Raw genomic sequence first — 27,244 nt, forward strand, 5'->3', positions numbered from 1 at the left:
GGACAAGGGAGGTGATTATCCCCTTGTATTAGGAAATGGTCAGGCCATCTTGAGTACTGCATACAGGTCTAGAGGCCTAATTTTAGGAAGGATGTACAGTTGCTAGAAGAAGTACAGAGAAGGGCAACAAGATTGGTGAGAGAAACAATGGGATGCTCTTACAAAAAAAGGCTTAAGTTCTGCAAATTGCAGTGTTTGGAGAGCAGGCATCTGTGAGGTGATTTGATTGAGGTGTATAAGGCCTTGAATGGTTTGAGCAGGCTCAATGCTGATGGTTCCGCTTGCTCAGATTAAGAACATGAGTGGGCATAGATTCAAATTGACGAAAGACAGTTGTAGATTAGATGTGCAGAAGTTTGCCTTTAGCCAGGGGGTAGTTGATTGGTGGAACAGACTTCCATCTGTTGTTGTGGAAGCTGATAGTATAAATAAATTTAAGGCAGAACTAGAGAAACATTTGGAGACATTTGACCGGATGAGTGGAATGGGAATTTTTTTTTTTTCTTTTAGCTAATGCTGTATAAGCTTGCTTTCTTGCATCATATACCTCATCTAATGCTAATATCTACAAAAAACTGCTAGCTATTAACGAATGCACATTCACTAAAATTTGGTGAGGAAAGTAAAAGATATTATTAATCAATTATGAAGTTGTAGTAATTCACTATCAAAACAAGCAAAATTAAAATTCACTTAAAAAATTTACCTTTAAATCACAGATCTTGCTTTCTCTGCATGTATATTCTCTTAAAAGATAGTTGCTGCCTGACTGTTAATAAAAAATTATCATTATCAATACATTCATGCTTTCTGATTTATATGTAGAGTGGTACCTCGGCCCACGAACACAATTTCCAAACAAATTGACTCGACCCGTGAACAATGCCTCGGCTCACAAATGCACAAACATGGCTTTGGCACCATGTTTTTGGCTCGCAAAAAGCATCAGTTGTACTCAGGTTTGTGCACTGTGAACATTGTTTGTCGTTGCATTGTTCTTGATAGAATTTTTTTTGCTTTTTGCATTAAATTAACCCTCATTACAGCTCCCAAGAAAGTGAAAAGCGTTGGTGACAGTGGTGTAAAGAAGTCTAAGTGTATTATAGTAGAAATGAAGAAGGAAATAATACCTAAACATGAGAATGGTGTTTGTGTTTCTGATCTCGCCAAGCAGTACGACATGGCTAAATCTACGATCTGTACTATCTTAAAGAACAAAGATGCGCTAAAGACGGCTGATGTGGCTAAAGAAGTGACTTTGTTAACGAAGCAAAGGTCTCAAGTGTTAGAAGAAGTAGAAAAATTATTGTTAGTTTCGATTAATGAAAAGCAGCTTGCTGGAGATAGTGTTAGCGAGGCCCTAATATGCAAGAAGGATTTACTTTTGCACGGTGATTTAGTGGCGAAAACGGCGAATACAAGTGATGCTAGCATTGATGAATTTAAAGCAAGTAGAGGCTGGTTCGAGAAGTTTCGTCGACGAACTGGAATTCACAGTGTTGTTAGGCTTGGAGAGGCAGCTAGTTCGGACAAAAAAAGCAGCAGATGCCTATGTGGAGGAATTTGCAAACTTTATCAACTCTGAAGGTTACGTACCGCATCAAGTTTTTAATTGCGATGAAACGGGACGTTTTTGGAAAAAAATGCCAAGGACCTACATGACCCAAGAGGAAAAGTCACTGTCTGGCCACAAACCAATGAAGGACAGGCTTACACTTTTATTATGCGCTAATGCAAGTGGGGATTGTAAGATTAAGCCTCTTTTAGTTTACCACTCTGAAAATCCGCACGCTATTAAACACAATAAAGTGCTAAAGGGTAAACTTCCAGTATTGTGGAGAGCGAATAGCAAGGCTTGAGTAACAAGATTACTTTTTATGGAGTGGTTGATTGAAGTTTTTACGCCAACTGTCAAGAAATACCTGGAGGAAAATAATTTGCCCCTAAGTGTCTGTTGGTTATGGACAACGCTCCTGCCCATCCTCCAAGTATGGAAGAAGACCTTGATGTTGAATATGACTTCATAAAAGTCAGATTTCTGCCTCCTAACACCACTCCTCTCATCCAGCCCATGGACCAGCAAGTAATTTCCAATTTCAAGAAGTTATATACAAAGGCTCTTTTTTCCAGGTGTTTCCAGGTGACCAACGACACGGATTTGACCCTGTGTGATTTTTGGAAGGTCACTTCCATATCCTCCACTGCATAAACCTCATTGACAAGGCATGGAACAATGTCTCTAACTGCACATTTCAATTTGCCTGCAGGAGACTTTGGCCAGGTTGTGTGCCTGATAGAGACTTCAAGGAGACGGATGCAACTCTAGTAAACGAGATTGTGACCATTGGCAAGAGTTGGGGCTTGGAGGTCAACGAGGAGGATGTGGTGGAGATGGTGGAGGACCACAGACAAGAACTCAACACGGAAGAACTTGTTGAGTTGCAACGTGAACAGATGAAAGTTATACAGGAGGAGCACTAAGGAGAGGAGGAGGAAGAGGTGGTACATGTTTCAAGTGCCGAGATCAAAGAAATTTGTAGCAAGTGGAGTGAAGTGCAGGTTTTCATTGAGAAGCATCACCCTAACAAAACTGTGACCAGCAGAGCAGTGGACATTTTAAATGACAATGTGATGTCCCATTTTCGGAAAATTATCCAACAAAGAAAAAGACAAATGTCTCTGGATCATTACCTTGTGAAAACACCAGCCACCGAGCCAGTAATCGAACCACTTCCCAGGATACAAACAAGAGAAAAAACGCCAGAAATGCCCAACGTCATTATGGAATGGGACTCTTCGAAGGAGTAGTCTTCCTCCTCCTCTACCATCTACCTGTGCCAGCAACTATCAACCACAAAGGTAAAGTTATACTGTATATTTTATATTATATATTTTTGCCACACATAAATCCATAAAAAAGTCAAGAAACTATGTTTCTGGGGCGGGCGAACGGATTAATTTGATTTGCATTAATTTCAATGGAAAAAATTGTTTCGGTTTGCGAAAGGAGTCAAAGAACGAATTAAGTTTGTGACCCGAGGTACCACTGTATATAATTTTAAAAATTATCATTTTTTTTCTACTCCACATGGTAAGGGTGTCTTAAAATATAGATACTGCAAAATCTCTCTAAAGCAGACAAAATTGATTCAGAAGTGTATGTCTATTATTAGACTACACTGACCTCTGCAATGCAAAGGTCAGCGTAGTCTGTTTCAATAAGTCAGAAAAATAAAATTCAGTGTAGCTGGCTGTTTAGTCAGATTGTTTTCAAGGATTATCTTTGAACAAATTAATTAACTTTCCATAAAAAAAAAAAAACATTATTAACTTTTATTAAAAATGAATACAGATCACATTGTTTAGAGCATTTGTTTTTGCCAGTTTCATTGTCGTTATAGATAATTAGATAAGATCACTTGTTAGTTCTAGTCTATATTCATTATTTTTGCTCACACAAAATTCTTTTAATGTAATAGGATACTACCCCTCCCTTTTAACCCAAAAGCACATAAAAGATTGACCCTCCTCTTTGCATGCGGGAATTTGAAATATCAGTAAAAAATAATTCAAAATATTCCATTTTTGATGCTACCCTTATTTTCAATCTTTTCTGAACACAACTAGGAAAAATCGATTTTTTCTATTAAAAACATATATCTTTAATTAATTTTTGAAATTGCAAATCCCTTTAGACCTGTTGGTTAACAAAATGCAATCGAAAAACTTGCTTCAACAAATGCACTGAGGAGAGAGAGAGCGAGAAGTCAGAAGTAAGAGTGAAACAAGAGAAAGCAACTTTTAAGACAAGGGGGGGAAATTGGTAGGCAGCCCCATCGCATGCAACTTTAACTTTTTCATGCTGTAATACTTCTGCTTAGTAGGCACAAGCAGGGAGTGAGGAAATTGCAGTGCAGTACCAGCAGTGGCCTCTGTAGCTGAGTGGTTACAGGAGTACAGTAGCACATACTCTTTGAGTAGACTGGAGTTCAAGTCCCTGACTGCTAAATATGGTTGATATGCCAACCCGCACTGGACCAGTGTGGCAGATTATGATCCATTTCCATCAACATGAATCGTCTGAGGAGGCTTAGGCTTCCTCCCTGTAGTGGATTGATAATGGCTGCAATTTACCATTTTTTTTTTTAACTGGCTATTTGGCTGCACTGGCATGTTTTGTAATAGCCACTGCTAAGCAAGTAAAAGTACTGTGTGCAAGTATGGTGTACCCCCCACTCCAGAATGTCGAGGTCAAGTTCATCTTCTCCAAAGTTCATCTTCTCCTGTTGTTATGTGTATGCATCCAGAAGGAACTCGAATTGAAGTATATTATCACATTATTTTTTTTTATTGAGCATTCTATGTAAAAAAAAAAAAAAAAAAGTTATAAAAGAAACGGGATGTTTTCTTTATGTACTGTTGTCTGTCACTTTGTTAAATTAATGTATTTTGTTATGATGTTTACTTTGATCCAAATCTATGTAATACATTTACAATTATGTAGAGAAAACTTGTATTGATAGGTAAACAGAGTACAATTTATCAGCATTAGTAGCAATTTACTGTTGAGCAGGAACATTAGAATTAGTGCTATGTATTGTTAATAATGATACATGCTGTAGTAAAGATATGCTTGACTTGGTTACCAGTTGTTTAGAGCGATTGCTAGTAGCTTATGGAGTTATACTCCAATATGCAAATAATGAAAAAGGTACCTGGTCAAATTTTAGTTACTAAGTTGATATTTGGATTCAAAAGTAAAAGGACTTTACTCTAGTTAAATATAGTAAAATTAAAGAAGTCGATGCAATGATAACTTACATATTGAGGAAAAAGTTTATTAAGAATTTGTGCCACTTAATAGTTCATCAGAAAAAAAAAAAAAAAAAAAAGGGACAAATTCTCATTGGTTAAAGGAAAAAGCAAATAGAAGAACACTGCTGGTGATTAAGGAATCCTAAAAAGATAATTAACAGGTATAGAGTGCTTTAAAATGATCAACTTGGAGGAGTAAGCAAGCTAGGAAATCTTTAATTCTACAATGGCAAGCATTATCAAAAAAAAAAAAAAAGGAAGAAATATAGATATCATTGTTCTTAAAGAATTAACGCTGCACGTAAAATCTTCATCCTTGATTGATGCCACCAAGAGTTTTCTTTCATAAGTAATTTAAAGTGGATCACAAACAAAGCAAATTCAAAACAGCAATGCAAAAGTTTAAGGAACACTGAATAAGCAATCCATGACATCAAAAAAAATTTTTTGGGAAATGAAATTTAGAAAATTCCTGGTCAAGTTCACAAAAAATAAAGAACACACACACACACACACACACACACACACACACACACACACACACACACACACACACACACACACACACACACACACACACACACACACACACACACACGTTTAGAAATTTTAGAATATAGAAAATATAATTGTAATCACAACAGCCACTTTAGTCTCAAGTATTTAGCTATTAAACAAGAGATATGCATTTTAAGCATTTGATGGATGGAATACATTTGTAATCTTGTATAATTTGTTTGAAAGATGTTAAAATAAAATTCATTTTTCAATTGAAAAATCATATTGTTCTTTTAGATTATAAGATGATTATTAATACAGTCAATGTAGAATAAAAGTGTCAGCTGTCTGAGACCTGCCTTTTAAAGCAGGGAAACCAAAACACTAAAAAACAGTAAATAAATCTTGTATAATTCCTTTATAAATCTCCTTTTCTGGGGATTCTCAGTCAAAAGAGGGGGGAGGGGCTCTTTTGGGGGGAGGGTCACGAGCTGCCACTGCTCTCAACTGGATTAAATTATATGAAGGCCTTTGAGATAAGAGAAGAGGAGAAAAAGCAAGTAATGAGTATTGGAACTTAGCAACAAGTTTGAGTTTCTTCAGACCTTTCAGGAACAAGATACTGATGAGGAATACAACAAATTTCTGAAAGTGATAAAGCTCAAGAAACCTATAAGTAAAAAGAAATCCAAAGAAGAAAAAAGTTGTCAAGAAACACTTGTCATGATGAACCGAAGATGGCAAACGAAGTGCAAGATATACACCGACAAGGACAAAATTGAGTATACTTAGTTATGCAAAGCAATCAGAAAGACTCAGAGAGGATATAAGAAAGTTTAACACAAGAAAAGTAGAACACGCATTAAGGGAAAACAAAGGACTTAAATCAGCAGTCATGAGCAGTAATACAGAAAGACAAATGATACTGAATCTGAAGAATAGTGATGGTGTACTTATAAATAGCAGAGAAGGCATAATTCAAGTAGAAGAAGACTAATATGAAGTATTATATAAGGAGCAAGGTAATGATTTATAATCATTTAATGATTTGTAATCATTTTCCCCATTAGTGGGGAAAATGATTACAAATTAGCAAATACATATGGCATACATGATATCCTTGCTGATGAGGTAGAACATGCATTGAAGAAAAGGAAGGAAAAAATCAAGCAGGTGAAGATGAAGCTACTGTAGAGTTGTTAAAATAAGGAGGAAGTGACATGACACAGAAAGTGGCAGGACTTCATCACAAAATGCATTAGGAAAATGACGTCTAAGAAGTGAATTAATGCAATAATAATTTTGTGGCACAAGAAAGGAAATAAATCAGAAATTGGAAATTACAGGCCAATTAGCTTGTTGACTGACATCCACAAATTGTTCACAAGGGTCATTACTAACAGATTAGAAAGAATACTTGATGAGAATCAATGAAAGAGCAAGCTGGCTTTAGGACAGGATTCTAAGCACCTTCACGTAATATCACAGCTAATGCAGAACACAAATGAATATAAAACAAAATTATGACTGGCATTTGACTCCATGCAGCATAAGGCAATGTTTTGGCACTGGAAAGAAATAGACATCCCATACATTATGATTTTGAAGAAAATATGAGAATGCTACCTCCTTTATTGGACTAGACAAAGACAGTAGCAAATTTAAAACTGAGGAGTTCAACAAGGAGACCCATTTTTCTCTGAAGTTGTTTACTGCTGCCCTTGAAAAGAAGCTTTCAGAAGGTTGGACTGGTAGCAGAAAGGAGTCAATGTGAGTTCATAGTACCTAAACCATTTACAATTTGCAGTTGACATTGTGATCATAAGCCATGATCCTGAAGAATTAGATGAAAATCTTAATCAGTTAAGCAGAGTTAGTAGGTATTTCGGATTGAAGATGAATATGGTTAAAACAAAAGTAATGATGAATGGTATGCCACAGAAAGAGATATAATCATTGAAGGAACACAAATTGAAAAGGTGGATTCATATACCTATCTTGGATAATTTAATAGCTATAATAATGATGTTTGTTATTTGGTTTTTAGGAGCATTAGCAACTAAGGCCATATTGCTCGGGGATATGCGGTGGTCATTCCCTGACCTTTCCGCATCCTCCATATTTGGTGGTGATGGGCTCGAACCCCGGTCTAATCAAGAAACGTGTGCTATGCACTGCTGCTCCTTCCCATCTGGCTACAGAGGCACCTTATAATAATGATAAATGGCTGGAAGTCAAGAGAAGAATAAATTTCTGACTGATAGCATTCAGGAAATACAGTCACATACTGAGAACAATATCCCAATTTGTCTGACAGTTAACATAATGGGGCCTCCGTAGCCAGGTGGGAAGGAGCAGTAGTGCGTAGCACACGCTTCTTGATCAGACCAGGGTTCGAGCCCGTCACCACTAAATACGGAGGATGTGGAAAGATCAGAGAATGACCACCGCATATCCCGGAGCAATATGGCCTTAGTTGCTAATGCTCCTAAAAACCAAATAACAAACAATAACTTAACATAATGAACCAATGTATACTCCCTACCTTGACTTATGGCACTCACAAAAACAATGGAAGAGAAGCTGAAACTACACAGCGAAGAATGGAACAAATTATATTAGGAATCAGACTATTAGAAAAGAAGAGAAAACACAGTGGATTAAGTAGCAAACTCAAGTAAAGGACATCCTTATCAAAACTGAAGAACTGAAATGGAATTGGTCTGGACACATAGCTCAAAGACATGATGAGAGATGGACTACGAAAATAGCAGAATGGTACCAAGAGGAGCTGAAAAAAACCTGGAAGAAAACAATGGAGATATACAGATGATATTCAAGCATTTCTGGGCAGTAAATGGATGATCATTGCACAAAATAGAAGGAACTGGAGAGGTGCTGGAGAGGCCTTTATCCTGCAGTTGATTGAAAATTGCTGATGATGAATCTCTTTAGATGCAAATGGTATTTACGTGAATTTATCTAATAGTAATTGTGGCATGTGATGCAAGAAAGCAAGCATATGAGCTTATGTAGAATCAGTCAAAAAAAAAAAAAAAAATTCACACAACCATTCCCTCTAAATGTTTGTCCAGTTCCTTCTTAAATTTATTTAATCTATCAACTTCCACAACGACAGATGGAAGTTTATCCAGCAATTTTTAACCACTCGCTGGCGAAAGTCAAATTTCCGCACATCTATTCTACAGCCATCTTTCCTCAATTTGAATTTATGCCCTCTTAGGTTCGTAATCTGAATTAGTGGATTCTTCCACTTATTCAGGGCGCCTCTGTAGCCAGTTGGGTAGGAGCAGCAGTGCGTAGCACATGCTTCTTGATTAGACCGGGGTTCGAGCCCGTGAACCACCAAATACGGAGGATGTGGAAAGGTCAGGGAATGACCACCGCATATCCCCAGAGCAATATGGCCTTAGTTGCTAATGCTCCTAAATAACAACAACCACCACCACTTATTCAGGAAGGGTGCATTTGAAAGGGTTTTTGCTTTCATAAAGGCGACTACAGTGGTCTGAGACAGTATTTAAATTCTACACGGTGGGACCAACTGATGATGTTACTAACAACAAATTCAAAATGGGAAGCATTCAAAGAATTAATCTTGGAAGCTACTAAGCTTTACATACCAACTAAGAAATATTGTTCAAGGTTTAGGCCAAAATGGATGTCAGATGAACTAATGAGACATATGGCAGAGAAGAAAAATGCATGGGACACACATAAATTAATGGGTGACACGGAGGACAAATTGTTGAACATAAACATAAAAAAGGCACATGGGGAGGATGGGATCTATCCAGTTATATTAAAGTAGGCAGCAAAGGAAGTAAGCAAACCGTTAGCCATAATTATGAGGACTTCTTTGGACTCAGGGGGATGTACCCATGGACTCGAGATGTGCAAATGTGACCCCAATTCACAAAGGAGGATCAAACGGCGACATACACAAGTAATTATAGACCTGTTAGTTTAACTTCTGTTCCAGAAAGTTAATGGAGGCACTGGTAAAAGAAGGACTGCAGATCATCTAGACAAGACTTCAGTTATAGCTCGGACACAGCATTGTTTTGATAAGTCTTGCCTGACCAATTTGATTGGATACTATGATGTGGTCACAAAGGAACTGGATGCAGGGAATAACTTTGATATCATATATTTGGATCATAGAAAGGCTTTTGATACTGTTGCACAGGGAAGACTGCTGAACAAATTGGAGCAATGTGGCACTGAAGGCAAATTGCTGCTATGGATAAAGTGATGGTAGAGTGGGAAAAGAGAGTGGTAATCAATGGTCACTTCTCATTGTGGACTAATGTTATTAGTGGAGTCCCTCAGAGTTCAGTGTTGGGTCCATTGTTGTTTTCTGTATTTATAAATGATATTGATATATCAAGCTTAATGTCCAAGTTTGCAGACGATATGAAGATTGGCAGGGTTGTTAAGGGCACTAATGACAGTAAACTGCTGTAACAGGATCTAGAAAAGTTGAGCAGATGGGCTGAGAGGTGGCAAATGAAGTTTAACATTGACAAATGTAAAGTACTACATATGGGAAGCAGCAACCCAAGTGTAACGTATCAACTCTGTGGTACTACACCGACAGTGGTAGAAAATGAAAAGAACCTGGTGGTAATTGTGCAGGCAGACATGAAGAGCAGTGCAAACTGGTTGCAAGAGTAGCTCATGGTGTCTTGTCAATGATATACAGGAATTTTTCTACCAAGGATAAGGAGGTGATTATCCCCTTGTATAAGGCAATGGTCAAGCCACACCATGAGTACTGTATACAGGTCTGGAGGCCTCATTTCAAGAAGGATGTAGAGCTGTTGAAACGAGTACAGAGAAGGACTAAGTTTTGCAAATTACAGTGTCTGAAGACTAGGCACCTGCGAGGTGATCTGATTGGGGTGTATAAAGCCTTGAATGGTTTGAGCATGCTCAATGCTGACAGGATTCTTCCTCTTGCCCAGAATAATCACCTGAGAGGGCATAAATTCAAATTGAGGAAAGACAGATGTAGGATAGATGTGTGGAAGTTTGCCTTTAGCCAGCGGGTAGTTGGTTGGTGGAACAGACTTCCATCCTTGTTGTGGAACTTAACCTTAAGTAAATTTAAGGCGGGCTGGACACGTATTTGGAACAAACGGAGGGGTGAAATGGGAGAGTTTTTTTTTTTTGGCTGATGCTGCAAAAGCTTGCTTCCTTGCATCATGTGCCTCTACTAATGCTAATCGCATCAGAATTCAGCGTGCTCAACCCATTCAAGGTCTTATACACCTCAATCGGATCATCTCGCAAGTGCCTAGACTCCAGCCGCTGCAATTTGCAGAACTTAAGCCTCTCTTGGTAAGAGGAATCCTTCATTCCCATCACCAATCTTGTTGCCCTTCTCTGTACATACTCAAGCAAACCTACATCCTTCTTAAAATGATGCCTCGAGACCTGTAAACAGTATTCAAGACGTGGCCTGACCATTGCTTTATACAGAGGGACAATCACCTCCTTTCTCCCTGCTAGAAAAATTCCTGTATATAACTGACTGCAAAATTACCCCCAGGTCTTTTTCATTTTCTAACACCCTAAGTTTAGTACCACACAGTGGTACATTCCTTTGAGGTTACTTCTACCCATATGCAGTACTTTCTGTTTGTCAATGTTTAACTTCAGTTGCCACTTCTCAGCCCATCTGCTCAACCTTTCTAGATCCTGTTGCAGTAGCATAGTGTCAGTAGTGTCCTTGACAACCCTGCCAACCTTCGTATCGTCTGCAAACTTAGACATTAAGCTTGATATACCATCATCAACATCATTTATAAATACAGAAAACTAAATGGACCCAACACTGAACCCCGAGGGGCTCCACTAATAATATTAATCCACGATGAGCAGTGTCCATTGATTACCACTCTTGTCTTCTCCCACTCAACCATCCCTTTATCCATAGCAGCAATTTGCCTCCAATTCCACACTGCTCCAATTTGTTCAGCACTCTTCCATGTGCAACAAAATCAAAAGATTTTCTAAGATCCAAATATATGATATCAAAGTTATTCCCTGCATAGAGTTCCTCGAACAGAAGGAACAGAAGTTAAACTAACAGAAGGAACAGAAGTTAAACTAACAGGTCTATAATTACTTGTCGCCCTTTGATCCACCTTTGTGAATTGCGGTCACATTTGCACATCTCCAGTCAGTGAGTACCTCCCCTGAGTCAAAAGAAGCTCTCATAATTATGGCTAAGGGTTTGCTTACTTCCTTTGCTGCGTCCTTCAATACAACTGGATAGATCTCATCCACCCTGGGTGCCTTTTTTATGTTTATCTTCAACAATTTCTCCTCCGCTTTCCTCTCAGTTATTACAAAATAATCTAGCTCACTGCCAGAGTTCAATTCACCTCTGGTATTCCCCTCCCTAAATAACTCCTCATGTGTGAATGTAGATGCAAAATACTCATTTAGTTTGTTAGCCATCTGAGCAGGATCATCAACAGTTGAACCATCAATATCCAGTGGACCAATCTGATTCATCCCTTTCCTTCTAGAGTTTACATAGTTAAAGAACTCTTTGCTGTTTTTCTTTCCATCCTTTCCCAAAGATTTCTCATAAACTGCCTTTGCCTGCCTAAACTCCTTTGTGACTTGGTTACAGAACAGCTTATATCTATCATAAGCTTCCATGTCACCCATTAATTTATATATATCCCATGCATTTTTCTTCTCTGCCATATGTCTCAGTTCATCTGACATACATTTAGGCCTAAACCTTGAACAATATTTCTTATTTGGTATGTAAAGCCTAGTAGCTTCCTAGAATAATTTTTTGAATGCTTCCTATTTTGAATTTGTTGTTGGTAACATCATCAGTTGGTCCCACAGTATAAAATTTAAATATTGTCTCAGACCACCGTAGTTGCCTTTATGAAAGCAAAAACCCTTCCCTTTACCACAGATTGTAATTACCCCTTTGAGTAAATCCCACTTCAGCTCACTATCATCACTGCCTCCTAGTGGTTCCTTTATCTGTGGATTCTTAATGCATGAAGAATCACTACTGATAATCAGATCAAGAGTATTACTCCCTCTAATTGCCTCCTGAACATGCTGATGTTGAAAACAATCATCCAATAAATCCACAAAAGCCTTGCTAGTGTGTGAGTGACCAACCCACAAATTCTAGTCAATATATATCTGGGAAATTAAAATCCCCCATTATAAGACTCGCTGATTTACTGGCGCACTATTTCTCTGCACAATTGTTCATTATACTCATCAGATTCATTAGGCCTGTAACACACACACACACACACACACACACACACACACACACACACACACACACACACACACCTACTCTCATTTTTCCTTTCCCAGTGCTTATGTCACACTAAACAGACTCGACACTGCACTGTCCAGCGATGTCGACTGGCTTCACTTCCTTGGAAATATATGATATTAAAATTATTCTTTGCATCCAGTTCCTTTGTGACTACATCATAGTATCCCATCAAATTAGTAAGACAAGACTTCCCCTTAACAAACCCAAGCTGTGTCTGAGCTATAACTGAAGCCTTGTCTAGATGATCCTGCATGCTTCTTTAACCAGTGCCTCCATTAATTTCACCGGAACAGAAGTTAAACTAACAGGTCTGTAATTACCCATGTTTCCCCTTGATCTTCCTTTGTGGATTGGGGGTCACATTTGCACATCTCCAGTCCATGGGTTCCTTGAGTCCAAGGAAGCTCTCATAATTATGGCTAAGGGTTTGCTTACTTCCTTTGCTGCCTCCTTTAATATAACTGGAATGATTCCATCCACCCCAGGTGCCTTTCTTATGTTTATCTTCAACAATTTTTCTTCCACTTTATTCTCAGCTATTACAAGATTATCTAGCTTACTGCCAGAGTTTAATACACCTTTGGCATTCCCCTCCCTAAATAACTCTTCATGTGTGAATGTAGATGCAAAATATTCATTCAGTTTGTTAGCTACTTGAGCAGGATCATCAACAGTTGAACCATCGATATCAAGTGGATCAATCTGATGCATCCCCTTCCTTCTAGAGTTTACATAAGTAAAGAACACTTTGCTGTTTTTCTTTGCATCCTTTGCCAAAGATTTCTTGTAATCTCTCTTTGCCTACCTGACCTCATTTGTGACTTGGTTACAGACCATTTTATATCTATCATAGGTTTCTGTGTCACCTGTTAATTTATATGTACCCGATGCATTTTTTTTCTCTGCCTCATATCTAATTAGTTCATCTAACATCCATTTAGGTCTAAATCTTGAACAGTATTTCTTAGTTGGTATGAAAAGCCTAGTAGCTTCCAAGATTAATTCTTTGAATGCTTCTCATTTTGAATTTGCTGTTGGTAACATCATCAGTTGGTCCCACCATAGTTACCTTTACAAAAGCAAAAACTCTTCCCTTTACCCCTGATGGTAGTTACCTCTTTGAGTAAATCCCACTTCAGCTCAATGTGATCACTGCCACCTAGTGGTTCATTTATCTGCAGATTCTTAATGAATGAAGAATCACTACTGATAATCAGATCAAGAGTATTACTCCATCTAGTTGCCTCCCGAACATGCTGCTGTAGAAAACAATCATCCAATAAATCCACAAAAGCGTTACTAGTGACCAACCCACAAATTCCAGTCAATCTCTGGAAAATTAAAATCCTCCATTATAATACATTCGGATTTACTGGCCCACTGTATTTCTCTGCACAATTGCTCATTATACTCATCAGATTTATTAGGCCTATAACACACACCACCTCCCCCCCCCTACTCTAATTTTTCCTTTCCTTTCCCAGTGACGTCTCCGTAGATAGGTGGGCAGGAGCAGCAGAGCGTAGCACACACTTCTTGATCAGACCGGGGTTCGAGCCCGTGACCACCAAATATGGAGGATGCGGAAAGGTCAGGGAATGACCACTGCATATCCCCGGAGCAATATGGTTTTAGTGCTAATGATCCTAAAAACCAAATAACAAACAAACAAACAAATAAACAAACCTTTCCCAGTGCTTATGTCACACTAAACAGACACAATTTCCATTGCATTATCCACCAATGTAATTCTGCCGGTCTCCTGCTCTTAATATCATTAGTGCCAACGTGTTCAACAATATCACCCTTTGTGCACTTAAAAGATGATATCTGCTTTACAACGTCATCAACCTTTGCCCCTGGCAGAATGTTAAATTGGATTTTATTCGATTCCTGAGTAAGGGTGAAATTTAGAAAATTTAATGACTTAGTATGCGTATTCTGCCTTTCCAATGTAAAATGTCTTGGATAGTGCTACTGTCAGTAATAACTAGAACATTGTCTAATTACCTCCCATAGTATCATAGTAAATACTTTCATCACTTGGTTAACTTGTTGAATAAATAAATCGTTTTGTGGAATATTAAAAAGTCCAAATTCAATACCAATTACGCACTGTTTTTTAGGTAGTTTTTGCAGTGTAAATTATAATTTAATCCTTTGGATAAAAGTAAAATCTGGTTCTGCGATAGCATATATGAGGAAAGATTTGTAATCAGTTCATATGTCGGTTAATTGAATGTTGGGCGAGGGGGTGTTTGCGAACTAGCCTTTCTCTCCAGGTATAGCTTAATCGATACACACAATTATGGGGATTTTTTGAACAGATTGGTGCAAAATTATATTAAATTAACACTAAGATACTCGGCCCAAAGTTACCATATTTCTTTTCTAAAATATTGTCTTCAAAACAACATCGTTCCAAAGTTTGCCAGGGTCAATTTAAATCATAAAATTTCGAGCATAAAGCAATTAGCACTTGCCACATCACGTAATATAGTTAACTTGCCTTAAGATCTCGATATTCTAATAAACAAAAATACCTTTCCCAGATTAGGAAACTTTGTGACAAATTAAAAAATTATCTACATCCTAATGATTGGTCTGTATTGAAGACCTCCATAGATCTGCAACAGGCCTCAGAAATAAAAAACAGACAAGTTAACTAATTGAATACATTATTGCGAGTGTCAAGGCATGTTCATATGAGATCAAACATATTGTCGTGAGCTTGCGACCAAGTGCATATAAGCTGGGTGACCCCCCCCACCCGCATACATACATGTATGTATGTATGTGGGGGAGAGGTCATCACCTGCTACCTCAGAATACTTCAGACAATTCATGAACACCCTTTTGCCCAACGTTCAATGAACCAATAATATCAACAGGTTACAAATCTTTCCTCGTATACACTAATGCAGGACCAGATTTCACTTTTATCCAAAGGATTAAATTATAATTTACCACCTTGAAAACTACCTAAAATACACTGCATAACTGATATTGAATTTGGACTTCGTAATATTCCACAAAAAGATTTATTTATTCAACAAGTTAAGCAGGTGGCAAATAACATAAAAGAAACGCGACTTCCTAAGTTGAATATACATGACAGTTCAGTTTAATGTGAACTTCGGGAAAATAAAGACATTATTCAGACAGCAGATAAAGGTGATACAGTTGTAATACTCGATAAACCTGATTATATTAGTAAGTTAGATTCGCTTGTATCAGATACCTCCACTTATCTTGAAGTAGACCCAGAATTATTTTCCAATTTGGCCAATCAATACAATAAAACATTAACCACGTACTAAAAAAATGACTACATTACTATGGCTCAGTTAAAGGAACTGGAGGCCAGAACAGAGTGGCTTAATATTGGAGGTCTATCTCTCAATGATTGAGCGTATACATTTGACACCTTTTCACCCAGTGTCACGTACTATGGGAGGTATTTAGACAATGTTCTAGTTATTACTGATATTAGTGCTATCCAAAACATTTTACATTTGTTTAATAATAATAATACCTAGACACAAATTTACATTGGAAAGGGAGAATATGGATACTAAATCATTAAATTTTCTAAATTTTACGCTTACTCAGGAAATGAATAAAATCCAATTTAACATCTATCGTAAACCTACAAACACGAGTATGCTTCTGCATTATAACAGCTATCATCCATTCACCTACAAAAAATCTATTATCTTTTAATCAGTTTCTCAATGCCTATAAATATTCAATAACAGAATCTGCTTTGGACTCAGAAGTACAGATATTAAGCAGGGGTTACCCTCCTTACTACAGTAAATTGAATTAGGGTACAAGCTAGGGATAGAATACAAAATACTACAACAACCAACAATAGTAATACCAAAAAACACTTTTTCTGTTCCATATGTTGAACAGTGGCACAAACAGCTTAACAGATTCTTTAAAGATCCCAAATTTAAAATTGTGGCCAGGCCAATACAGAAATTACACACTATACTGAACAATCACTCAGTCCTTTCCTCATTCGCAACACAAATAAATGGCCTTGCAGATAAAGAATTTGCAGATAAAGGAACCACTAGGTGGCAGTGATCATAGTGTACTGATGTGGGATTTACTTAAAGATATAATTACTATCAGGGGTAAAGGAAAGGGTTTTTGCTTCTGTAAAGGTGAGTACAGTGGTGTCAGATAGTTTTTAAATTCTGTACAGTGGGATCAACTGATGATGTTAACAACAGTAAATTCTAAGTGGGAAACATTCAAGGAATTAATCGTGGAAGCTACTAAAAGTTTCATACCTATTAAAAAATATTGTTCAAGGTTTAGGCCTAAATGGTTATCTAATGAACTAATGAGACTCGTGACAGAGAAGCAAAATGCATGGGATGCATATAAATTATCAGGCGACACAGAAGACTGGCGGATATAAGCTAGTCTGTAATCAAGTCACAAAGGAGGTTAGGCAGGAGAAGGCAGATTACAAGAAATCTTTGGCAAAGGATGCTAAGAAAAACAGCAAGAATTTGTTTATTTATATAAACTCTAAAAGGAAGGGGATGAATCTGATTGGTCCACTTGATATCGATGGTTCGACTGTTGATAATCCTGCTCAGAGAGCAAACAAACTGAATGAGTATTTTCCATCTATATTCACACGAGGAGTTATTAAGGTTTGAAAATGCCAGAAGGTTATGAAATTGTAGCAGGGTGCTTAATGATTTTGTAATAACTGAGAGCAAAGTGGAGGAGAAATTGTTAAAGTTAAACATAAGAAAGGCACCTGGGGTAGATGGGATCTATCCAGTTATATTAAAGGAGGTGGCAAAGGAAATGAGCAAACCCTTAGCCATAATTATGACACATTCCTTGGACTCAAGGGAGATCCCCACGGACTGGAGATGTGCAAATGTATCCCCATTTGACAAAGAGGGATTAAAAGGTGACACGAGTAATTACAGACCAGCTAGTTTAACTTCTGTTCCGGGTAAAATAATGGAGTCACTGGTTAAAGATGCATTGCAGGATCAGCTAGACAAGACTGCAGCAATAATTCAGACACAGCATGGGTTTGTTAAGGGAAATTCTTGTCTGACAAATTTGATAGGATATTATGATGTGGTTACAAAGGAACTGGACACAAAAAATAATTTTGATATCATATACTTGGATTTCAGGAAAGCTTTTTACACTGTTGCGCATGGAAGATTACTGTACAAATTGGAGCAGAATGGTATTAAGGGTAAATTGCTACACTGGTTAAAAGGATGGTTGAGTGGGAGAAAACAGAGGGTAGTAATCTATGGGTGCTGCTGTTCGTGGAGTCCCACAGGATTCGGTGTTGGGTCCACTGTTTTGTATATTTATCAATGATATTGATGAAGGTATATCAGGCTTAATGTCAAAGTTTGCAGATGATACAAAGGTTGGCAGGGTTGTTAATGACAGTAATGAGAGTGTGCTACTGCAACAGGATCTAGATAATTTGGCAGATGGGCTAAGAAGTGGCAACTGAAGTTTAACATTGACAAATGCAAAGTACTGCATAGGGGTAGAAGAAACCCCAGAGAAATGTACCAACTATGTGGTACTACACTTAAGATTGTAGAAAATGAAAAAGACCTGGGAGTAATTGTGCAGTAAGATGTGAAGTTTTCTGAGCAATGCCGAGAGGCTGACAGGGCAGGTCATGGGGTTTTGTCAATGATATATAGGAATTTTGCTAGCAGGGAAAAGGAGGTGATTGTCCCTCTGTATAAGGCAATGGTCAGGCCACGCCTTGGGTAGTGCGTACAGGTCTGGAGGCCTCATTTTAGGAAGGATGTAGATTTGCTTGAGCGTGTACAGAGAAGAGCAACAAGATTGGTGAGAGGAATGAAAGTATCCTGTTACCAAGAGAGGCTTAAGTTCTGCAAACCGCAATGGCTGGAGACTAGGCACCTGCACGGTGATCTGATTGAGGTGTATAAGGCCTTGAATGGGTTGAGCATGCTGAATTCTGATGGGATTCTTCCACTTTTTTTTTTTTTTTTTTTTTTTTTTTTTATGAAACTCCCAAACATGAAAGGTATCAAAACCTATAGTACTTAGTACCATGCATGGGTTGGAGGAGAAGTATGGGGGGTAGGGGGATGCCGGAAACTTTGCTCTAGAGACTAAACATGGGTTTCACCACTTCAAGCCTCCAATAAGCAAAGTGGTGGTATTTCGCCGGTTGATGAAAGTCATCTACCACCTACAGAATTTTTGTTCAGATTACGAACCTAAGGGGGCATAAATTCAAATTAAGGAAAGATAGAGGTAGAACAGATGTGCGGAAATTTGCGTTTAGTCAGCTGGTGGTTAATTGCTGGAACAAACTTCCATCTGTTGTTGTGGAAGTTGATAGGTGAAATAAATTTAAGGAGGAGCTGGACAAATATTTAGAGGGAATGGTTGTGTGAATTTTTTTTTTTGGCTGATGCTGCATAAGCTCATACACTTGCTTTCTTGCATCATGCCACTACTACTGCTACTACCTGGTATACAACATTTCTTGGGTGATTGTGACTCTTCTTATCAAGGTTCTAAGCAGTTTCCTCTGAAGTTTTGTGTTAATCAACATGTGGCCTCAGTTCGTGATTCTCATTCAGCGGCGTCAGAATTAGCCTTTCATGCCGTTAACGAAAAACATACTTTTTTATTTAACTAGGCCAAAATACTGGGTGTCCAATGTAATTACACGAGAATATGAATTGTAGAAACTGTCGAAATTAAATTACATGAGAATTCTGTTGATGTTCGCTGGCCATATCTAATCTCCGATTCATGGTCATTTACATGCATGCACGAAGCCAAATAATCCCTATTTAAGTTTCATGCTCACTCCTATTTGGTAATTTTCATTCTTATGATCACGACATACTGCCGAAAAGCCTTTTCAGCTTCAGGAAGGAAAATCGTTTTGCAATTTTTTTGTTAAATTCCTTTAATTAATTTTTTACTTAATTTTTAATTGTGTTAAATTGATTTTTAATTATTTTTTATTGTAACGTAAGATTTTTGATTTTTTAATTGTTTTCATTTTAATTTCTGGAGAGTATCATACAGAAGTGTTCTAAGTATCATACTGAGGTAAACGTCTCTTATTCTTTTACAAATATTGATATCAACGTAGAACATGTTGGGCCTTAAAGCTCTGGTTCATATTATCAAAATCTTTTAATAATATATACTCTATCCTAGGGGTACTTGAAATTGAAGTAGATGATCGACTAAATAAACTCAGGATGTGGAATTCAGGCATTCCGATAATTCAGGACTTCTGAGGCCAATGCATTTTGTACAGATCTCCAATAATCCTCAAACCCAATTCTGTATATATCAGGTAATAACTAAAAATTGTGAATAACTGTCCTTATATTCTCCAATAGGATTGAATTTCTTTGCCTGATGGCATGATATGCAGTGCAACTGTATACTAGTTGCTACCTTCTGCCATCAAAGGTCACACCTTAAAAAAAAAAAAAAAAAGCATGCATGCAAATACATGCATTCTGCTTATTGTGATCACATCTGATTTATGAAAATTGATAACATTAAGTGGCTGAGAACCACTGATAACAGAGAAGATTTTTTGTTGATTAAATATAAAAAGTTGTTTAACTCACCAATCTTTATTTATTATTTAGTATAGCCTATACTGTATATACATAACTACAATATCAACCAATTTAAGTGTAAAAAAAAAAAAAAAAAAAAAAAAAAGATGATAAACATACCGACCTATTTAAAAAAAATTTTCCAATTAAATCTTTAGTTATTTTAAATCCTTAGCAGTTAAAGTTTCAATATGTTCTTGTAACCTGCACAATAATTTGTAGCCCGCACTTTTCCCTCCCTTTAGTTCTAATGCACTCCATAAAGTTTTTATAAGATTTCCTAATTTCTGTAGTCACTGGCATAACTTTCTGGACTTCAGTATTTCCACTATCAGAAATTTTATTTTTCTCAGTGCCAGGTTTATGTGGTATAATTCCATCGACTATATATCCTTCACTGACACGATCGACTATATATCCTTCATCTGTTGTTGGATGATTTTCATCCATTACCCGCTTATAAAAATTTGTGTAATATTAAATGAATTATTAATATACTCTGATGGCAGTGCACTACTTTCTTCAATATTTATCACATGTCTGAATAAATTCAGCTTGATGAAAAGATTTTGATTGTTTGTTTGGAAATTAAATCCAAAGCACTAGCCATTATATGAACTGCATCTAATAAGTTAATTCTTTTTGCTATGTCCTTAGCTTGGGCATCATTACTTTCTTCAATTTCTGCAATAATTTTTTGTTGCATTACACTCCTGTAAATGTTTTGAAAAACCTTTATGATTCCTGAATCCAAAGGTTGCACTATGGATGTTGTATTTGCTGGAAAAAATACAAGTTTTATTTTGTTCACCTGCTCATTTGTATGAGCTGAACAGCTATCTATGGTAAGCACAATTTTTTTCACTGACTTGAAATAATTCTGTCTCATTCCTTCAGAAATTCAACAAAGATTTAAGATGTTATAGATATATCTGTTTTGCTCTTATATTCAACTGGTAAGTTTTTGTCCTTCTGAAGACATGTCAATGCTTACTTTTCCCAATTATGAAAAAGTTTTTTTTTTTTTTTGACTGCATAAAAAGTACAGTCACTCTTTCTTTCTGATCTTTTCCAGCTGTCTGTTGAATGTTCATTTTTGAATAATAAAGTATGCTCAGACATTGCTGTAAAATAAACACCAGTTTCATTTTCAAGACTAAAACTGGATTTTTCTTTTTGGCCGATGCTGCATAAGCTTGCTTTCTTGCATCGTATACCTTTACTAATGCTAACTGTTTGTTGTTTTGTAAATTATTGCAATAAATTAGGTAAAACATTTTCCACTCAGTTTTATGCTGAACCTGTATCTGAGTCTGACCTTTTCTCATGAAGTTGTTTGTACACAATGTTGTCTCTCCTTCCACCTGCTTTGCCATACATATGTAGGCTTAAAGTCATTTATACAGAGTTCATTTGCAAATTCCTACACCTTTTGCATTGGATATTTCTACTAACAGAAATATTTTTTAATCTTGCATTTGTGAACCACCTCAGCAGTGTTTCTTTCACAAGTTCATTCTTTCCACATCTTTTTCTTTTCCTGCTCAGATTATCATTTTCAGTCACTCTCGATCCATGCAATTTTCTATTTTTAAAAGTTTACACAAGAGGCTATGAAACACAAAGTTTTAATGCAAGTTTCTCTCTCTCTCTCTGACTACACTTAGGTATGGCATCATAAGCACTTAGAATTTTGTTCTTTTCACCTGAAACATTTATTAAATCTCTATATTTCTGTGGCATTTCTATTCCAAGAAAAGAAATCACAGTTCAATTCTCAACAGATGCCAACTGCATACTAAACTCATGTCTATTTGTGGAAAGCACACAGTGGATACAGTATTGCAAATTCACACTGTGAGATCACATGATCACTTGTGAAAATTTCAAATGTTTGGACAGTAACAGTGTAATTAAATGCCAATAACTTGTACACAGTTGCAAATCTTTACAACAGTGGATCAGATTGCTCATTTCCCCAACTATATAGCCTGACGTCAAAAGCATCATTTGCTTTATTGTTCACTTCTTTTTTGTTTACAGGCACTCTCCTGCCTTTCTCAAAGGTTTACATACATGTGGCAGGAATCAGAAGTTAAAAGGTACTGCTTTCACGTGTGACAAGGGATGATGTCATAAACATTATCTGACATGGTCAGAGTTGTAAATAATTGACAAAATTCTGGCTTATACACAATTTTAGATGTCCTCGAAGACAGTTCTCTTAATTGAAATGAAAAATAATACTAAACAATTGTATAATTGTTTAAGGCAGCAGAATTTCCATACATTATAATATATGTGGTTTTGGATTTTCATTCTTGATTATAATAAGTGGCTGATAACAATAACCAGTGATAATATTAACCAGCATTTACATTATTACTCTATGTAATCAATTTACTGGAATGAAGTTCAAGAATGCCAATCATGTTAAATGACAACAAAAATACTAATAACACAAAATGATCTTGTTTAATATTTGTAAGGCATCACTTAAGGAATAAACTGTTAGTAAATGAACACACTCTCTCTCTGAACTGTAGTGTTTGACCAGATGCTATAGTGCAACTTAAAAAAAACTAAGGGGTACTAATCCAGTTTAACTTCCTTTCGACTAATGTACAACTTTAATAATAACTTGCTGATATAAATGTAAGTGGAGTGTGTTCGTTTACTACCAAAAATGAAAGTTTCATTAAGTGAATATCACTGAAATCTGCATAGCAATAACAAGGCATGAAAATTAATAATCACCTCATGGTAAATTCTTGCATCATTTATTCTGGCAATTACATTGTCTACCCTTAGAAAATATCTCAGTAGAATGAAAAAACTTCCCTGCATTACCCTCTGTAAAATAAAAAGCATTTCGATTAAAATTCAAAGTAGGCAGAAAGTGATTACAAACGTTTATAAGAGTAAAATTAAATTTTTATGTTTACTAATGCTGGCTTTTATTGTTTCTACTGCTTGTCTACATTCACAGGGCATGGTAAAAGTAATAAACTGATTTGAAGTTATAACATATGAGGTGACTAACAGTTTGCTGATGGGCAGCTGGGAGAACAAATAGTGTTCAATACAGTTTTGCACCTGCAGATACTGCTGTATTATTCTATTATGATATTCTAATACTCTGGTGAGTTTTGGTATTACAGCATGCATCGTTGCATAACCATAATTTAAATGGATGCAAGTTCAATTCAGTTCAATCAAGTTTAGTTTTAGTTGCATATGCATTCATATCAACATCCACAGACAAAGATATGGATGTTTATTATGAAAATCTCCAGTCAGCTCTTGATCTGGTCCCAAAAAAAGGATGTTTTGATACTCATGGGTGATTTTAATGTAAAAGTAGGCAAGACAGTTTCTGCTAGTCTGGAATGTGGCAGGTTTGGTCTTGGCACTAGAAATGAGCGGGGTGAAAGTTTAATTGAATTTTTCATCTGAACAGTCTTGTCATATGTGACACCTGCTTTCAGCAGCACCCGAGAAGGCTCTACACATGGAAATCTCCCGATCATAAACAAGAAATCAGATTGATTATATCCTTAAGCAGCAAAGGTGGCATTTCAGTGTAATCACAGCAAAAACACATCCTGGAGCAGATTGTGGCAGTGATCATCAGCTACTTCACATCGTTCTCAAGCTGAAGCTGAAAAAGATCATGCATAAGGTTTTCCCTATATGATTGGATGTAGAAAACATTCCAAATGATTATATGCTTGAAACAGGCAATAGTTTTCAAGCTCTATTAGAACTAGATGACGATACGCTGCCTGAGGAAATGTGGGAAAATACAAAAAGCATTATTAAGGATTCAGCAAATAGACACATTAGAGAAAGGTCAAAATCAGGAAGCGGTGGATTACAGAAGCCATTTTTAAAGTTATTGAACAGAGATTGAACTGCAAAAGTTCAGGGTGTACAAGGAAATGAAGAGTATCAGGAACTAAGCAAAGTCATCAGCGCTGTTTAAGCCAGGGCAAACAGGATTATATCAATCAAAATAGTAAAGAAATTGAATACCACAACAAATGAAACAACACTAAAAAGATGTATGATGTAATTAAGTCCTTAAGATAAAAGTTCCGACCAAAACTTAATGTAATTAAGGATTCCAAAGGGGAAATTTTAACAGAGGAGAACACAATCAAAGGAAGGTGGGAAGAATACTGTGAGCAGCTCTTCTGAGCACCTGCTGGCAGATCACTAGTGCCAGCAGGTGCTCTTCTGAGCACCTGCTGGCACTAGTGATCTACCACCCCCTTTTCAAGTGTGTGATTATGAACCAGTACCACTAAAGGAAGAAGTCGAAGAAGCCATCAGAGACCTAACATGTGGCAAGTCAACTGGAGTTGATGAAATCCAAGCAAAATTGATTAAAGCTACAGGTGTGAAGGGCACCAAGTTTTTTCATAAAACAATTCTAAAAATTTGGGAAATTGGATGGTGGCCACCAGATTGGAATAAATCAATTTTTAATTTTTATCCCTTTACCAAAAAAAGGAGGTCTGAAAATTTGCTCAAATGACAGGACTATTAGCCTAATTTCTCATGGTAGCAAGATTCTTCTTAAAATCATATTAAACAGAATCTCAAGAAAACTTGAAGAAGAAATGCCAGAAGAGCAAGTAGTTTTCGGAAGGGGTAGAGGAACCAGAGATCAGATCTTAAGTCTACGACTGATTATTGAAAAATTCAAAGAATTCAATGTTTCAGTCATTTTGTGTTTTATAGTTTATGCAAAAGCATTTGATTGTGTTCAGCATGAGAAACTATGGGAAACGATGACTATTATGAGTTTCCCAATCCACATAATTCAGCTGATTAGGCTATTGTACCAGGAACAGGAAGGAACTGTGAGAATGAACATGGGAAACACGGACTTTTTCACAATAGGTAACAGTGTGAGGCAGGGCTATATTTTGTCACCTCACACTTTTAATCTTTATGCCAAAGATATTATGCGTGAAGCTTTGGAAGATTTAGAGACTGGCATCGAAATTGGAGGACTGAAGATAAACAACCTTCATTATGCAGATGATACTGTGTTAATTTGTAATTCTAAGGATCATCTTAAAGAAACTCTGAGGAGAGTATATGAAGCAAGTAAGAAAAAAGGATCGTTTCTGAATGTGTGTAAAACTAAAATTATGGTGATTGGTGATAATCTCAGTTCCAGTAAAGTGAAGGTTAATGGGCAAGATATCGAAGAAGTTGATGTATTTGATTACTTAGGGTCAAGAATAAATAAAAACAGTGACTGCTCAAACGATGTAAAGAGACGACAGGCAATTGCTAAAACGTTGGTCACTGATCTGATAAAATTATGGAGAGATCATGATATGCCCTTAAAGACGAAACTGAGAATCATTGATTCATTAATTTTTCTAGTTGCCACTTATGGATGTGAAGGATGGAATCTGAAAAGAGTTGACAGGAAGAAAACTGAGGCATTTGAAATGTGGTGTTACAGGAGAATACTGCATATTTCTTACTTGGATCGAAGAACAAATGACTGGGTATTGAATAAAATTGGCAGGCCTAAAATTCTTCTCCATAGCATCAACAAAAGAAAACTCAAGTTTTTTGGTCATATAGTAAGAAGGGAAAACTTTCTGTTGAAGAATATAATGGAAGGAAAAACTGAGGGGAAGATGTGCAGAGGAAGACTTGCAACTAGGTGGAAGGATGGGATCAGTGAACTTCTGGGTATGACACTTTGTGATGCTGCTCGTATAGCACATGATCGATGCAGTTGGAAGAATTTTTTGGTACCCACAAGAGCTCCTCAGGAAGTTATGTGACTGGAAGAAGTTCATTTCAATACATAATCAGTGAAACAGCTAAAAGGAAGTCACAAAGAGTTTGCATCAAGGTTTGTTTTGAACTTGGGAAAATAGCCCTCATAGACTTGGTGAAATGGTGAAAATAAGTTTTATTCTTTCCCAGTTCCTTTGGAAGCCAATCATTTTTAGTGATGCACATATAGGCTGTGAACTGGTGATGTACATCTAAGTAGTTTTTCATGTTTAAAAGTGCCCAAATAACAGTAGAAGCAGTGGAGCATCCAGGTCATTCAAGTTGGACAGATGAAAATGTAAAAAGTGTCTGATCATCCACAAAGACTGATGACTATTAAAAACATGACTGGGAGATTAAGTCTATTACATGAAATCTGCTAACATATTTTAACAGAAGATTTAAACTATATGAACAGCAAATCACCATGAAATTTAGGCCTCATCTTCTCAGCCACAAGTTGAAAGAAACTCATTTGTTGGTGTGACAGTACTTTCTAGATCACATCAGGACGGGTGCCTCCGTAGCCAGGTGGGCAGGAGCGGCAGTGTGTAGCACACGCTTCTTGATTAGGCCGGGGTTCGAACTCGTGACCACCAAATACGAAGGATGCAGAAAGGTCAGGGAATGACCACCGCATATCCTCGGAGCAATATGGCCTTAGTTGCTAATGCTCCTAAAAACCAAATAACAACATCAGAACGGAAGAAGAAAGCTTTGTTTATGGTTTTGACTCAGAAACAAAGCAATCAATACCCATCTAGGAAGGAGTTCACCTTCTCCACCTCTGAAAAAAGTGAGGTACGAAGGTTTAGAACATGTTTAGAACATGCAGGTTCATTCATGTTTTTGACAGTGAGGGAATTTTTCATCAAGAATTCATTCCTGCAATTCAAACTGTCAATCAGTACTACACATGAGAATCTCTGATGGGTAAGATCTGTAAAGACTTTCCCATTTAGAGTAGAAAAATTCATTCCAAGTTGGATGCATTGGTAACCTTTCAACTTTTGCTGCATAGTTTAAAAAAGCATTTGTTTGCAAAGATGCAAGGAGGTTTCATTTGCTTCAAAATTAGTATTAGTAGAGGCATATGATGCAAGAAAGCAAGCTTATGCAGCAT

The 27,244-nt window shown here is 36.9% G+C and overlaps 1 protein-coding gene across 6 annotated transcripts in view; it reads right to left on the minus strand.

The window, feature by feature from the left end:
- The window catches only part of LOC150088229 (TIP41-like protein), a 299,210-nt gene that overhangs the window by 56,860 nt on the left and 215,106 nt on the right, over positions 1 to 27,244 (minus strand). For 5 of the 6 annotated variants that reach the window (XM_090370642.1, XM_090370645.1, XM_090370640.1 and 2 more), the window contains 2 exons: positions 23,068 to 23,163; positions 707 to 769 (listed from right to left, as the gene is read on the minus strand). In XM_090370642.1, coding sequence (XP_090226768.1) covers positions 707 to 769; positions 23,068 to 23,163 — 159 coding nt within the window. The remainder of the gene's footprint in view (positions 1 to 706; positions 770 to 23,067; positions 23,164 to 27,244) is intronic. The other variant, XM_090370641.1, reaches the window with a different exon arrangement.

Source organism: Mastigoproctus giganteus, chromosome 3 (genome assembly GCF_048544385.1).
Source record: "Mastigoproctus giganteus isolate SK-2022 chromosome 3, ASM4854438v1, whole genome shotgun sequence".
Lineage (NCBI taxonomy): Eukaryota > Metazoa > Arthropoda > Arachnida > Uropygi > Thelyphonidae > Mastigoproctus > Mastigoproctus giganteus.